The sequence below is a fragment of the Rattus norvegicus genome, chromosome 9 (genome assembly GCF_036323735.1).
Source record: "Rattus norvegicus strain BN/NHsdMcwi chromosome 9, GRCr8, whole genome shotgun sequence".
NCBI lineage: Eukaryota > Metazoa > Chordata > Mammalia > Rodentia > Muridae > Rattus > Rattus norvegicus.
The window spans coordinates 25,170,210-25,184,362 of record NC_086027.1 but is presented as its reverse complement, the minus strand read 5'-3'; the positions used below and the strand labels follow the sequence as shown (position 1 = coordinate 25,184,362).

At 43.1% G+C, this 14,153-nt stretch overlaps 1 protein-coding gene across 4 annotated transcripts in view; it reads left to right on the top strand.

Moving 5' to 3' along the window:
- Adgrf1 (adhesion G protein-coupled receptor F1) overlaps nt 1-14,153 on the top strand; it is a 52,547-nt gene that overhangs the window by 26,382 nt on the left and 12,012 nt on the right. For all 4 annotated transcript variants that reach the window (XM_063267885.1, XM_039084503.2, XM_039084502.2 and 1 more), the window contains 5 exons: nt 579-637; nt 4,396-4,547; nt 7,230-7,393; nt 9,162-9,350; nt 12,242-13,615. In XM_063267885.1, coding sequence (XP_063123955.1) covers nt 579-637; nt 4,396-4,547; nt 7,230-7,393; nt 9,162-9,350; nt 12,242-13,615 — 1,938 coding nt within the window. The remainder of the gene's footprint in view (nt 1-578; nt 638-4,395; nt 4,548-7,229; nt 7,394-9,161; nt 9,351-12,241; nt 13,616-14,153) is intronic.

Here is a 14,153-nt window from a genome sequence, read left to right as displayed (position 1 = left end):
CCCTATTCCCCACTATTCTAAGATACTGATTATCCCACCATTACTAAACCCTTCTCCTCTCTCTGTTCATGTTTGAGGGCCAGAGGTAGATCTCAAGCACCTTCTTGTTAAAAGGTGTCTGCACATTATCATTATTATTTTGAGACAAGGTCTCCGACTGGTCTGGTCAAATGACTAGACTGGTTGACCAGTAAGCTCCAGGATCTGCCTGTCTCCACTTCCCAGAGCTAGGGCTATAGATGCATGTGGCTGTATGCTCCACTTACATGAGTGCCAGGAACCTGAACTCAACTCCTCATGACTGTGCTGATGGCTTTGCTAATGGAGCCATCCCACCAGCCTCTGACAGCTCACTCTTTCTTAGCATTGTCAAAATAATTTGTGTGTGTGTGTGTGTGTGTGTGTGTGTGTGTGTTATCAATTGTTATTTGACTGTACTTATTATGACGTATAACTTCTTCCCATGGCTCCTACTTCTTTTGCTTATCTATTAGTGCTTTATTTATTGTTTGCATCTGAATTTTGTCTTGGTGTGTGAAGACAAAGATTGAATCATTGTCTTTTGTTTTCTTTCTAAGCTTAAAGAAGCATTCAGGAGAGTCCACGGTTTTGAGTCAGTTCAGGTCACCCAATTTCGGTAAGTCCCATCTGGTCTTAGTAGGTCTGCTCTAGAATTCTGCACTGGTCCTGAGAATGTCCAGTGATGTTCCTGCTGCCTTTGACAGAACTGTAAATTCAATGCTAGGGAGATGGGTTAGTCAGTGTATACCTTCAAGCCTGAGGTCTGAAGTCTGACCCCAGAACCCACATGCCCAGTGACAGGGCATGCCCAGTGAAAGGGCAGTAGAGACAGGGGATTCCTGGGGTTTACTAGTCAGCAAGAGTCACATAATTAATGAGATCCAGGCCAGTGAGAGATCCTGTCTCAAAGGATAGATCGTATCCCTAATGGCAACCTGATGTTGGTTGTTCTCTGACCTCCACATGCAAGTACACACATGCATGTGAACACACATATACACTCATCATTCATACATAGAGGAATACATACACACACACACACACACATTAAAAAATGTAAATACATGGGCATAAGATAGCGGAACCTTGAGAGGAAAGGGGAGATCATAGAGCTCAGGTTTAGAAAGGGGTGAGAGGTGGCATTAGGGGTGTGGGTGTAGAGAGGTGAGCATTTCCTGCCACAGTGGACATGGTATTGTATAATTTGGAGTCAGGATGGAAAGCTTGTATAAAATATCCTTCTGGGCAGGCAGGTATCAAGTATAGATTGTGGTTCAAAACTCAGAGGTCATTGTCTACAGCAAATACAGAAAAATTTAGTAAATTAGCCTTTTGTTTATGATTCAATTCAAAGTTATTTGGAGTTGATCATGGGTGCCTCCACTGCTCGTTCCTTGTGGTCCACTTGCTGGAGGAAGTGGTTCAGAGGTCAAGCAACATGAGACTCATTATTTTTTCCATGGTTCACTTCAAACCAGTCACGGGAGTTTTCAACAGCACTTGCTATAAATATATTCTTATTCCATAAGATCATTTAGAATAATTTTCTTTAAAACCCAACACAGACAACCTGTCTCACAGATCGTTTTCTTTTTGTGCCTTTGCTGTCAGTGAAGTCTTAGATGCAGCTGAGATCCAACCCCAATGCCTTTTACATTCAAAAGCCGAGAAGGCATGATAGTGCATGCTCGGAATCCTACTGCTTGGGATGTGGAGGCAGGAGGATTGCCATTATTTCATGACTGGCTTAGAGTGCAAAGAGAATACAGGGTAGCCTGGGCTACACAGAGAGACCTTGTCTCAAGACAAAAGAAAGTAAATAATCAGTAGCAAAATAGTAGACAAGCGGTACGGGGGTAGGGGTGGGTAGCAAAGCAAAGAACATCATTCTCCTAACCTTGCTTTTCTCTTGGTGTCTCGATCCCTTTTGTTTAAATTGAAAGTAGATTATTCTCTCATACATAATAACCTGATTATAGTTTCCTCCTCCCTCTACTCCTCCCACTTCAGTGTGAATAGTTGCAGGGCTAGAGAAATGGCTCAGCCATAAAGAATTCATGCGGGTCTTCTAGAACATACTTGAGCTTAGGTCCTAGCACCTCTGTCAGGTGGTTTACAACCTTCTGGGCTATCTGATACCCTCTTCTGACCCCTCCTTGGCATCTACAACTCACGTGTATGTACAACCCCCCCAACACACTCATACAGATAATAAAAAAATAAACATTTAAGATTTTATGTTTTACACTTAAATTTTAAAGCATGTTGAAAACTATTTGTTAATTGAAGAAAATACAACCCTGAGACAGGAGTAGCTGGGCATGAAGGCTTACGCATATAATCACTGCATTTAGGAAACTGAGACAGAGGGATTTCTGCAAGTTCCAAGCCAGCCTGGGTTCCATAGTGGAAAACACAAAACCAAAAAATGAGGGTATCACGGTGCTGATCTCATGGATGAACTGTAGGACTTATTTCACTAACACATGTGCATGTGTGCTCTCCTGCTTCAGACACCATCTGTGTTCCTGTGATTTCCAAGAGTGTCACCTGGGCTTGGGCTTGTCCCTGAACTCTGAATATGAGCCACCAACCTGACTTCTCTGCTTGCTCTTCCGGTGGGCATGCCAAACATGGCCACTGCCTGCTCCCCCACCCCACCCCTCCTGGCCAGCCACCTTTTCCACCTTCTTACCTGTTCTTCCAGTTGCTAGACTCAAACTTTGAGCCACATTCTGTTCTTAGTTATATTCTGAGCTGTAATGAACACATTATGCTGTACACAGACCCTCAGAATACAGTTCTATCAGATCCGACCAACTGCACACAGCTTGTCCCATTGCACACAGCTTGTCCTACCCAGACAGAACATCTCCAGTATCCCACGTTCCTCCAGTTCCTTCCTGGCCAATGTCCAGTGCTACCTCTGCTGCCTCCACAACCTCCCCCAGAAGCAGCCACTGGGTCTGATTTCTCCCTCCCTAGGCTGGTTTAACCCGCTCGAGAATGTCGTAAACATAGAATGCCGTTGTTTTGTTCGTTTTGTTACATGGCTTGGTTTCTATCACTCAGCATGAAATACTAGAAGTTCATTCTGTTTTTGTCAGTGGTTGTGACTCCCACCTTTTTAGTGTCCAGTAGAATATTCCACTATGTAAAGGCACCAACTAACCTTGCTTCCACTCTGCCAAGTTCTTAACTCATTTCTTTCTTGTACATCCCGAATCTGCTTCCTTAGCAACCCCGTTAAATATAACTCCGATCTAAGTGTTTCCACATAAATGATTACCCACTTAGTTCAAGCCAAACCACCTCTTTCTTAGCTCTTCTTCCTGCTTTCTTTCTGGATGCCCTTCAGTTTCCATCCTTCCTCCTGCATTACTCGTTACTTCCTGCGGTCCTCTCTCCCTTACTGGACGACTCACTCTGGTCTTTAAGGTTGTCCAACTCATTGTCTGTCCCAGAACTTTTGCAGATGCTTTTGCGCCATCCCACGAGCTCCTCCCCTTGTCATCTATGCTGGCTAGTTTTACATCAGCTTGACCCGAGCTAGAGACCTATTTAGGAGGAGGGGCTTCTAGTTGAGAAAATGTCTTCCTGAGATTTGCCTGTACACAAGTCTGGAGTGCATTTTCTTAATTATCAATTGATAGGGGACCCAGCCCATTGTGGGTGGTACCATCGCCGGGCAGTGGCCCTGGGTATATAAGGAAGCAGGATGAGGAATCCGTGGGGAACAGGCCAACTTCTTCCATGGCTCTGGCTTTAGTTCCTGCTTCCAGGTTCCTACCCTGAGAGACTGAAGTTCCCTCAGTGATAGACTGTTATCCTGAAGGGTAAGCAAAAGAAAACTCTTTCCTCTCCAAATTTATTTTGGTCACGGCATTTTATCACAGCAATGGTAACCCTTATTAAGACATCATTATAAGGGCCTGTTTCAAAAACCATGAATGTTTGTCATGGGGAAACCTTCTCCATGCAGCCATATATAGTGTGAGGCCTTCACTTCCTCCTTCTGTGCTTGTCACTGTCTGCCTGCCTCTCATGACATTTAACATTTAGAAATGTGTGTGGATATATGTATGCGCATGTGGGGTACATGTGTGTGAGTATGCATATGGGCATGACGGTGCATGCAAATGAATATGCATGTATACATACATGAATGCAAATGTATGTGCACATGTATGTGTGTATGTATTCATGTGAATGAATATAAGTGTGTGTGTTGTATGTATTCCTGAGCTCCATAAAAGTACACAGCAGATCTGCTTGCTTCTTCCCTGTAGACTCCATGCCATGCATTTCCAGATTTGCCCTAAGAGACCAAACGAAGGTTCAGTGAATCTCTTTCTTTCCACATCCCTATTGCAGAAATGGAAGCATCATTGTTGGCTATGAAGTGACCGGCTCCACTAGTCCTGCTGAACTCCTCTCTGTCATTGAACAGGAGTCTGAAAAGGCACAGGTGGCCCTGAGAAGGCAGTTTCCAGTCAAATATGGCTCTTTTCGAGTGTTCGGGAAAGGTAATGCCGAGCTCCCGTCTTGGCTTCTGTCTCTCATTAGTCACGCACGGCGTCCTCAGAAATTAGAGTTCTAAGAAGGCACACACCCCCCTCTCTTTACATTAAAAAAAGTATCATCTTAGTTCATTTCCTCTCGGTGAGAGGAAACACCCAGATGAAAGCAGCTTAGAGGAGAAAGGGTCTATGAACCTCACAATTCCAGGTTACAGTCTGCCCTTGTGGGGAACTCAATGCAGCGGGAGTTTGAAACAGCTAGTCACATTCACTGTCCAAGTCCAGGACCCAGCCCTTGAAATGGTGACACCTGCATTCAGGGTGGGTCTTCTTACCTCAATTAACCAACCCAGTTAAGAAAATCTACCAAGGCCTGCCCACATAGCATCCTACTCTAGACAAGCCCTCATTTAGATTCTCTTCCCACCTAGCTCTACATTGAGTCAAGTAGATGTTGAAATTCACCACAATTTCTTCTCTGTTCTCCCCTCCCCTCCCCTCCACTCCCTCCCCTTCCTTCCCTTCCTTTCCTCTCCCCTCCTTTCCTCTCCTCTCCTCTTCTTTCCTCTCCTCTCCTCTCCTCTCCTCTCTTCTCCCCTCCCCTCCACTCCTCTCCTTTCCTCTCCTTTCTTCTCCTCTCCTCTCTTCCCCTCCACTCCCCTCCACTCCTCTCCTTCCTTTCTTACTCCTTCCTCCCTTTATCTCTTTCTCACTTTTTGAAACAGAGTCTCTCTTTCTGTAGCCTGGCTTCCAATTCTCAAGTCACTACCCCTAGCCTTCTGAGTCCTGGGATTATGGATATGCACCCTTATGTATAAAATCTTAATTTAAAAACATTAGGCATATAATAGTCATGCATATTCATGGAATTATAATGTGCTATTTTGAGAGTTTCTGATATTATGAATTATGTAATTAGTACATCTATCACCTCAAACATTTATTATTTTTTTGCAATGGAAAGAGTCAACATCCTCTCCCCAGCTATTTGAGAATTTTCTATTTATTTTATGTATGTGAACACACTATTACTCTCTTTAGACACACCAGAAGAGGGCATCTGATCCCATTACAGGTGGTTGAGAGCCACCATATGGTTGCTGGGAATTGAACTCAGGACCTGTGGAAGAACAGTCAGTGCTCTTAACCACTGAGCCATCTCTCCAGCCCAAGCCATTTTGAAATACAAAGTACCTTCAGCCTTGAAAAGGATGATTCGTGTAACCTCTGGAAATGTGGCTGAGTCTAGAGGATATGTGTTAAATGAAATAAGCCATAAAGACAAAGAGCAACACTGAATGATCTCACTTGTGTATGGAATCCAAAAGACTCTCCTGCTCTCAGAGAAGCTGAGAAATGGTGTGCAGTCCCCAGTGATTGTAAAGAGTCAGCAAAGGGATGAGTAATCGAGGGTTAGATCTACAGGAAATATAAGATGGAGATCAGAGGTTTGCAGTTAGCTATACATCTCTTGCCACAAGCTCTGTTAACATCTGCCAACAACATTCACTCAGCAGATATTCACATATTATCTGATACGTCCAGACACTTAGAGCAGAACACAGAGGAGGTCAAAATTCCAGGCCTTGAGGAGTTGGCTTCCAATGATGCCATCTACTGGTTCCAGTCACAGGAGAATATATTATTGAGAGTCATTGGTGATTTCCATAGAAGCACCTTGAAATAAGTCCACGCCAGAAGGATCACGCCCCAGTGACAATCACCTATCTTCCAACCATGTTATCATAGTTTGCTCTACAGCGTCTTCAAGGTTATCAAGTATTTTCTCCCTCCTCCCATGCATTATGTTTGTGTGATAGGTGTGTTTATGTATATGTGTGTTTGCACATGTACGGATGCAAGTATGTGTGGGTGCATGTGTGTGCATGTGGAGGCTCAAGGTTGATGTCAAGTGTCTTCCTGTTTCTCTCCACTTTATAGATCAAGGTGGGGACTCCTACTGAGTCTGGAACTCAGAATTTCCAGTTAATTTGGCTAGCCAGTTTAACCTGAAAAATTCCTGTTTCTATCTCCTGAATGCTGGTGAGATTTCAGATGGGCCACTGTGCCCACTTGGCATTCATGTGGTTCTGAGGATCTGAACTCTGATACTCAGGCTGCCTGGCAGGTGCTTAACCCACGTAGCCATCTCCTGCCTTGTCATGTTTTCTCTTTGTTGTTGTTTTTTTTTTTAATTTTTAAAGATTTATTTTTTTACGGAAGTACACTGTAGCTGTCTTCAGACACACCAGAAGAGGGCATCGAACCCAATTACAGATGGTTGTGAGCCACCATGTGGTGGCTGGGAATTGAACTCAGGATCTCTGGAAGAGCAGTCAGTGCTCTTAACTGCTGAGCCATCTCTCTAGCACCTGTTCTAGGGTTCTCTCAAGTGATTACATCATGCCTTGTGTTCACATAGTACTAACCATCTGATAGTCCATTAAGAACAAAGTGTCTGGCATTGGTCAGATCCCTGGAAGGAAAAGGCATCCTGAGCAGGAGGCATGAGGAAGGCAAAAGGAGACTGAGGATGCTTCTGGGTGTCAGCAGTGTACCTGTGCTTCCAAACTTCGCCTGGGTTTTAAATCTGAAAATATAACTTCTAAAGCACTGAAACGCTGCATGTTTTTTGTAGAGTGCTGGGATGTTCCGAAGTCATTTCCCCCTGTATCTGTTATTTTCTAGCTCAGTGTAACAGCATCTCCTTTGGATTCGGGCTTGAGAATGACGAATATACTCTACCCTGCAGCAGTGGCTTCACTGGAAGCGTGACAGTCAAGTGCCAGGCCTCTGGGTGGCAGCTCACCAGGGAGTCCTGTGTACTCCCTCAGCTGGAAGAACTGAAGAAGGTGACACTTTTTTTTTAGGAGTTTGAATTTCACAGACTCTCCTAGAGATTCTGGCTAGGTAGAGGTCAAAGGTGACAATTGATATCTTTGAACAAAATGCAAAAGTATGAAGGTTCTGTTGGGTTTTGGTTAACCAGGGGTTGCAAGTATGACTGACAGAGGCAGAAGATGTCTAATGGCTTTGTCTTAGTAAAGTCACTCAATGCTAAGAGATATGATAGATGCTAAAACACCAACTAAGGCAGACTTAGAAATCCAGGAGGCCTTGGAGTTGAAGATTAAAGGGAAGCAAGAATCAGGGCAGTGTACTTAATATAAGTGAAAATATATAAATATCTTCAACTGGAAGAATGACTAGGTTGGACATGGGTGACCCATTCAATAGATTTAAAAAGCTATCTGATCTATCAACCACATAAATATGTATATATGTATGTTCATATATATGCATGTTATATGATATAGTATATGTATATGTATATTATATGTATGTATATACACACAGATGCACATTCAGGAAACAAAAAAACCAAGCAGCTAGTGGTCCATCTGGTAACAGTAACGTTAATCTAAAAACAGTCACTTGATTCCTAGTCCAATGTTATGGTTTTCACTCTAGCTTTAAAAAAACAACTGAAAGAAAGAAGAAGAAAGAAAGAAAGAAAAGAAAGGAAAGAAAGAGAGAGAGAAAGAAAGAAGGAAAGAGAGAAAGAAAGAAAGAAAGGAAGAAAGAAGGAAAGAAAGAAAGGAAGAAAGAAAGAAAGAGAGGAGATAACCAGTCAAGAACAGGAAAATTCAAACCATAGCGGGAAAAGTCTTGCAGACTGGCTCAGACACTGCTTGTATAGCCGACATCCATGTTGAATAGAGTGTTTCTGTCTCAGTCAGAGCCATTCCTCCCTCAACAGAGAGCCCCAAAGAGGGCTACCTGTCAAAGCACCATGGAGTGGTTGCTTCTCCTTTCCTGCCCTCTCTGTCCTCATCTGAGAGAAAGGAGCAGGTAGCCACTGGAGTCTAATCTTGCTCTCTCCTTCTTTGCCCCAGTTCTAAACATGGCGATAGTTGGAATTCGTTGATCCTAGGATGTGAGGGCAGGCAGAGAGCAGCAGTATTCAATTAAAAAGAGCAAGGAGGTTGGGTGGGATCCAGGATCCTGGGTCAACTTGTGCAAACACTCCCGCTTGCTGCTTTCCAGGTTACTCTAGAATAGCAGAAGCAGACAGGGACTGAGAAGGAGACGTGAGATTCTAAACCCAGTGACAGGGTGGGGATTGGCCCAAGCCTAGAAGTCAAATTGGCACGACATGTCCCTCTGTCTATCTTTTCACCCTGTACAAGACGTTCAGGATTAGTACTGGCAGAGCTCAGCAGCAGAACCACGTCTATCTGGGTACTTCTTGCAAAGTCACCAAATCTTGCTCATCTGTTTTTCTGTAACTGAGATTAGGATGTATTTGAAAATGCCTTTCAGACAATATTTTCATGATCCAGCTTCCTTGGCTCTAAAATAGCATGGCTCAAATAACATGGCTTCCTTCAAAGAGTGTTTTAGATGCTGATTCAACCAATTTCTGTTGCGTATTAAGCACGGTGTCTAGAATATAAGAATCACTGAACCACAGCCATTGTTCCCACTACTACATAAGCTACCTCTGATACACTGTACCGTTTGCTCTGTAGCTGAGACATCTGATTTAAGTCTAACGATGTTAAGCATTTCTGTTTTCCCCCTTATAACCTAATCATTTATATTAATTTTTATTTTCAGGAGCTCAGTGTGATTGCAGACGAGATCACGGAGGCAGGTGTGGCGTCTTTGGTGCATAATCTTTCTGCCATCATTCTGCAAAGCCCATCCACCACAGTTGGGAACCTAGGCTCAGTGGTGTCACTTCTGAGGAACGTTTCATCCCTGTCACTGGCAAACTCTTTAGCTGTATCCAATTCGACACTGAAGGTATGCTTTTTCTTCACTTGAAAGGTTCACTTTATTACTTATTTTATAGCTTATTTTCTTTAGCTTTTTGAGACTGGCTCTCACAGTGCAGCTCTGGCTGGCTTGGCATGCACGCACAGGCCAGGATAGCCTTGAACTCCTGGAAAACATCCTGGTTTAGCCTTGGGAGTGCTGGGAATACAGACATGTACAACTTCACCCAGATTGAAGGTCTCACTTCAAATGCTATATCTTGTAGGAGGCGTACTAAGAGCCTGGATGATGGGAAATCTTTTGATAAAAACAGAATCCATGTGATGGTCCCCATGTGAGTTTTATTGGCTTTTCCATAGTATATAATTAATGCAAAGCATATAATGAACCACATAGTATATAAAGAATTACAGTGGGGCTGTATGTAGCTTAGTATGAGGGTGTTGACCTGGCAGGTGTTGGGCCCAAGATTCAATACTAAGTTTGGGATCTTGGAGGAGAAGAAATATGAATGCCCATGTTCAACAGTGCAAAAGCTTACCTCCTGGACCTTCCCAAGCATCCCGTTCATGGGCAGATTTCAATTTAGACTTTTGATCCTATGTGTTCATTGTGTACAGTGAACAATTATAAACTCTTTCCTCTTGGCTGGTTCAGTTTGGATATTTATTCTACTACTAAAGCAACCAATATGCTTTCTTCCACAGAATCTCACTGGGGACACAACCCAGTCTTAAGGGCAGGCCTCATGCCCTACACTAGAAATGGCCAAAGCAAAATGAAGCCAGTGGCATTTTTGGAGGTTCTTTGCCTCATAATGCTTTGCCAGGCCTCTCTTGTTTCTCCTTACAGATCCTTTGAGCATATATTATGGCTTCCAATTTTGTGGTTTTATAGAATTTCTATGTGTGCAAATGCATGTGCATCTATGTCTGTATACGTTTCTTGTGATTTTTCTTGTTTTTTTTCTGTTTATTTTCTTGTTTTGTGCTATTCTAGTTTCTTTTCTTTTCTTTCTTTCTTTCTTTCTTTCTTTCGTTCTTTCTTTCTTATTGATATTTAGATGCCTGATTGTTTTCTAATGAGAAATAAAGGGGGTAGATTTGAGTGGGGGCAGAGGTTGTGGGAGACTGGGTAAAGGGAAACAGTAATCAGAGTATATTTTATGAAAAATATATATTTTCAAAAAACATTGGCAGTTCAAGACCTGGTGGCACAGTCTATAATTCTAGCACTTGGGAGGCTGAGGTAGGAAGGTTGTGAATTTGAGGCCAAACTTAGATCCTCTGAAAAAGCAGTAAATGTTCTCATCGTCTTAGCCATCTTTCCAGCTAACAATTCAAAACTACACGTTCTTTTTTTTTAAACATTTATTTATTATGTTTTATTTATATACATCATACAGCTTTCTGCCTGCGTGTATGCGCCTGCAGGCCAGAAGAGGGCACCAGACATGATTATAGATGGTTGTGAGCCACCATGTGGTTGCTGGGAATTGAACTCAGGACCTCTGGAAGAGCAGACAGTGCTCTTAGCCACTGAGCCATCTCTCCAGCCCCAAAACTACACGTTCTTAAGGATCACCATTGAATATTGTTATGCAGTAAACAACAATCAAAACACATGAATTAAAATTTGAGCATCCATGGCATGAATTTACAAGTTCTTTTTTTAATCAAAAATATTTGTTGTTGTTTATACACGGAATCCTGGTTAGTTTCCCCTTCCTCTACGCCTTCCAGTTCCTCCCCACCTCTCTTCCCGTCAGGACTTCTCCCACACTTTTAAGAGATAATAATAAAATAAAGTATAATAAGATAAAACAAATTCTAATGTTAGCTAAGGGAACAAAATGGGGAAGTTGTTGAATGTCATGCTTCTGTCCTGGGGCCATAACATATTCACCTTTCCCATCTCAGAGTTAAAAAAATGCACTCCTGTGTATTATGGGATGCATATTCATCCACACTGAAGTAAAACCTCACTGTGATTGCAGATGGCTTAGGGTGACCACTCTAAACCTAACTTAAAAGAACATTATAGTGTGTGTGTGTGTGTGTGTGTGTGTGTGTGTGTGTGTGTGTGTGTGTGTGTGTGTATGTGTGTGTGTGTGTGTGTGTGTGTGTGTGGTGCCTACATACATTCAACAGCATATGTAAGGATACCAGAGGGCAATTTGTGGTAATCAGCTCTCTCCTTCAACCATCTGGGTTCTGGGAATTGAACTCAGGTCACTAGGATTGGAACAGGTACCTTTATCCACTGAGATACCCTATCATCTTGCCCCAAGTTTCTTTCTTTCTTTCTTTCTTTCTTTTTATTAACTTGAGTATTTCTTATTTACATTTCGAGTGTTATTCCCTTTCCTGGTTTCCGGGCAAACATCCCCCTAACCCCTCCCCTTCCCCTTCTTTATGGGTGTTCCCCTCCCCATCCTCCCCCCATTGCCGCCCTCCCCCCAACAATCACGTTCACTGGGGGTTCAGTCTTAGTAGGACCAAGGGCTTCCCCTTCCACTGGTGATCTTACTAGAATATTCATTGCTACCTATGAGGTCAGAGTCCAGGGTCAGTCCATGTATAGTCTTTAGGTAGTGGCTTAGTTCCTGGAAGCTCTGGTTGCTTGGCATAGTTGTTCATAAGGGGTCTCGAGCTCCTTCAAGCTCTTCGAGTTCTTTCTCTGATTCCTTCAACAGGGGTCCCGTTCTCAGTTCAGTGGTTTGCTGCTTTGCCCCAAGTTTCTTTACCCAAACCTTTCTAATATATTGAATGATAGAACTGAATGTAACTCATGAATTTTACCATGATCCTTAATTCACAAATTCTATGACCATCTTTCTTAGACTTAGCATGAGCAACCTTGACACTTGGTTCTTCTGTCTCAGAAGACCTAAAGTGACTTTGATTTTTATGTTTCAGGATGTCATCAACATAGCTGATCATATCTTGGATTCAGCCTCCATAAAGAACTGGACAATTTTGATACAAGAAGCAAAGGACTCCAGCTCCCAGTTGCTAGAGACGTTGGAAAACATCAGCACTCTCATCCCTTCCACTGCTTTGCCTCTTAGTATTTCTCGAAAATTCATTGACTGGAAAGGGATTCCAGTGACCCAAGTCCAAAGCACACAGGGCTACAACTATCAGATCGAAATGATACAACAAAATGCCTCTCTGCCCATCCGAGGCCATGTGCTTATTGAACCAGATCAATTTCGGAAATCGCATCCAAAGACTATTATCAGCATGGCCTCATTGACCTTTGGGGACATTCTACCCATTACTCAGAGAGGAAATGCACAGGCCAATGGTCCTGTGATATCCACACTTATCCAAAACCATTCCATCAGTGAAATTTTCCTGAACTTTTCCAAAATAAAGGGAAACCTGAGCCAGCCTCACTGTGTGTTTTGGGATTTTAGCTACTTGCAATGGAGCAATGCAGGCTGCCAACTAGTTAATGAAACTCCAGACACAGTACTGTGCCGATGTAGTCACCTGACCTCCTTCTCCATGCTCATGTCACCCTTTGTTCCCTCTTCAGCTGTCCCTGTGGTAAAATGGATCACATACATAGGGCTGGGCGTCTCCATTGCAAGCCTAATCTTATGCCTGATCATCGAGTCTCTGTTTTGGAAGCAGACCAAAAGAAGCCAAACCTCCTACACACGCAACATTTGCCTGGTGAACATTGCCTTGTCACTCCTAATTGCTGATGTTTGGTTTATCATTGCTGCCACGGTGGACACCTCCGCAAGCCTGTCTGGAGTCTGTGTGGCTGCGGTGTTCTTCACTCACTTTTTCTACCTTGCCGTATTCTTCTGGATGCTTGTACTCGGCATCCTGATGGCTTATCGGATCATCCTCGTGTTTCATCACACGGCCTTGCTTACCATGATGGCTATTGGCTTCTGCCTAGGCTATGGGTGCCCTCTCCTTATATCCGTCATCACCCTTGCTGTCACCCAACCTAGCAATAACTACAAAAGGAACAATGTGTGCTGGCTTAATTGGTCTGACAAGAGCAAACCTCTCTTGGCATTCGTTGTTCCTGCATTGACTATTGTGGCTGTGAACTTGGTTGTGGTGCTACTGGTCCTCAGGAAGCTTTGGAGGCCAGCGATTGGAGAAAGACTCAATCAGGATGACAAGGCCATTGCCATCCGCGTGGGAAAGAGCCTTCTCGTGCTGACCCCACTGCTAGGGCTCACCTGGGGCTTTGGCATAGGAACAATGGCAGACAGTCAGAATCTAGCCTGGCATGTTCTTTTTGCTTTACTTAATGCTTTCCAGGTAAGAATGATAAGAATTTGTAGTACATACTCATGCTATTGGAATAAGTATAGAGAACCAGGGTTGGTGGATGATGATGGCCTTATCTCCTTGGCTCCAATAAGTCTACAATAGAAAGTGCATCAAGACAGTGAGAAGACACCCCCATCCATTTTTCCCAGCAGTTTACATCACACTGAAAGAGAATTCTAGATGTTTCAGATAACCCACTGTGGAGCTCAGATCTATCAGTGTTCACATAACTACCAATCACATAACTATCACTTGTGGTTGACTCAGTCTACATATCTCTAAAGAAGCAGAGGAAGAGAAAGAGCTCAAAATTACTTGCTGATCTTGAATGATACAAAGCAAGTCCCTGGGATTTAATAAACATGGGCTGGCAACCTGACACCAACAGCCAGATTTTGTAAATAACAGTTTCTTGGAACACAACCATGCTCATTAATAGGGTCCATGGCTCTTTCCTCTCCAATAGTAGAGGAGATGAAACAGATATTATGTATCTTACAAACCCAAGACTCACAATTTACTCAAA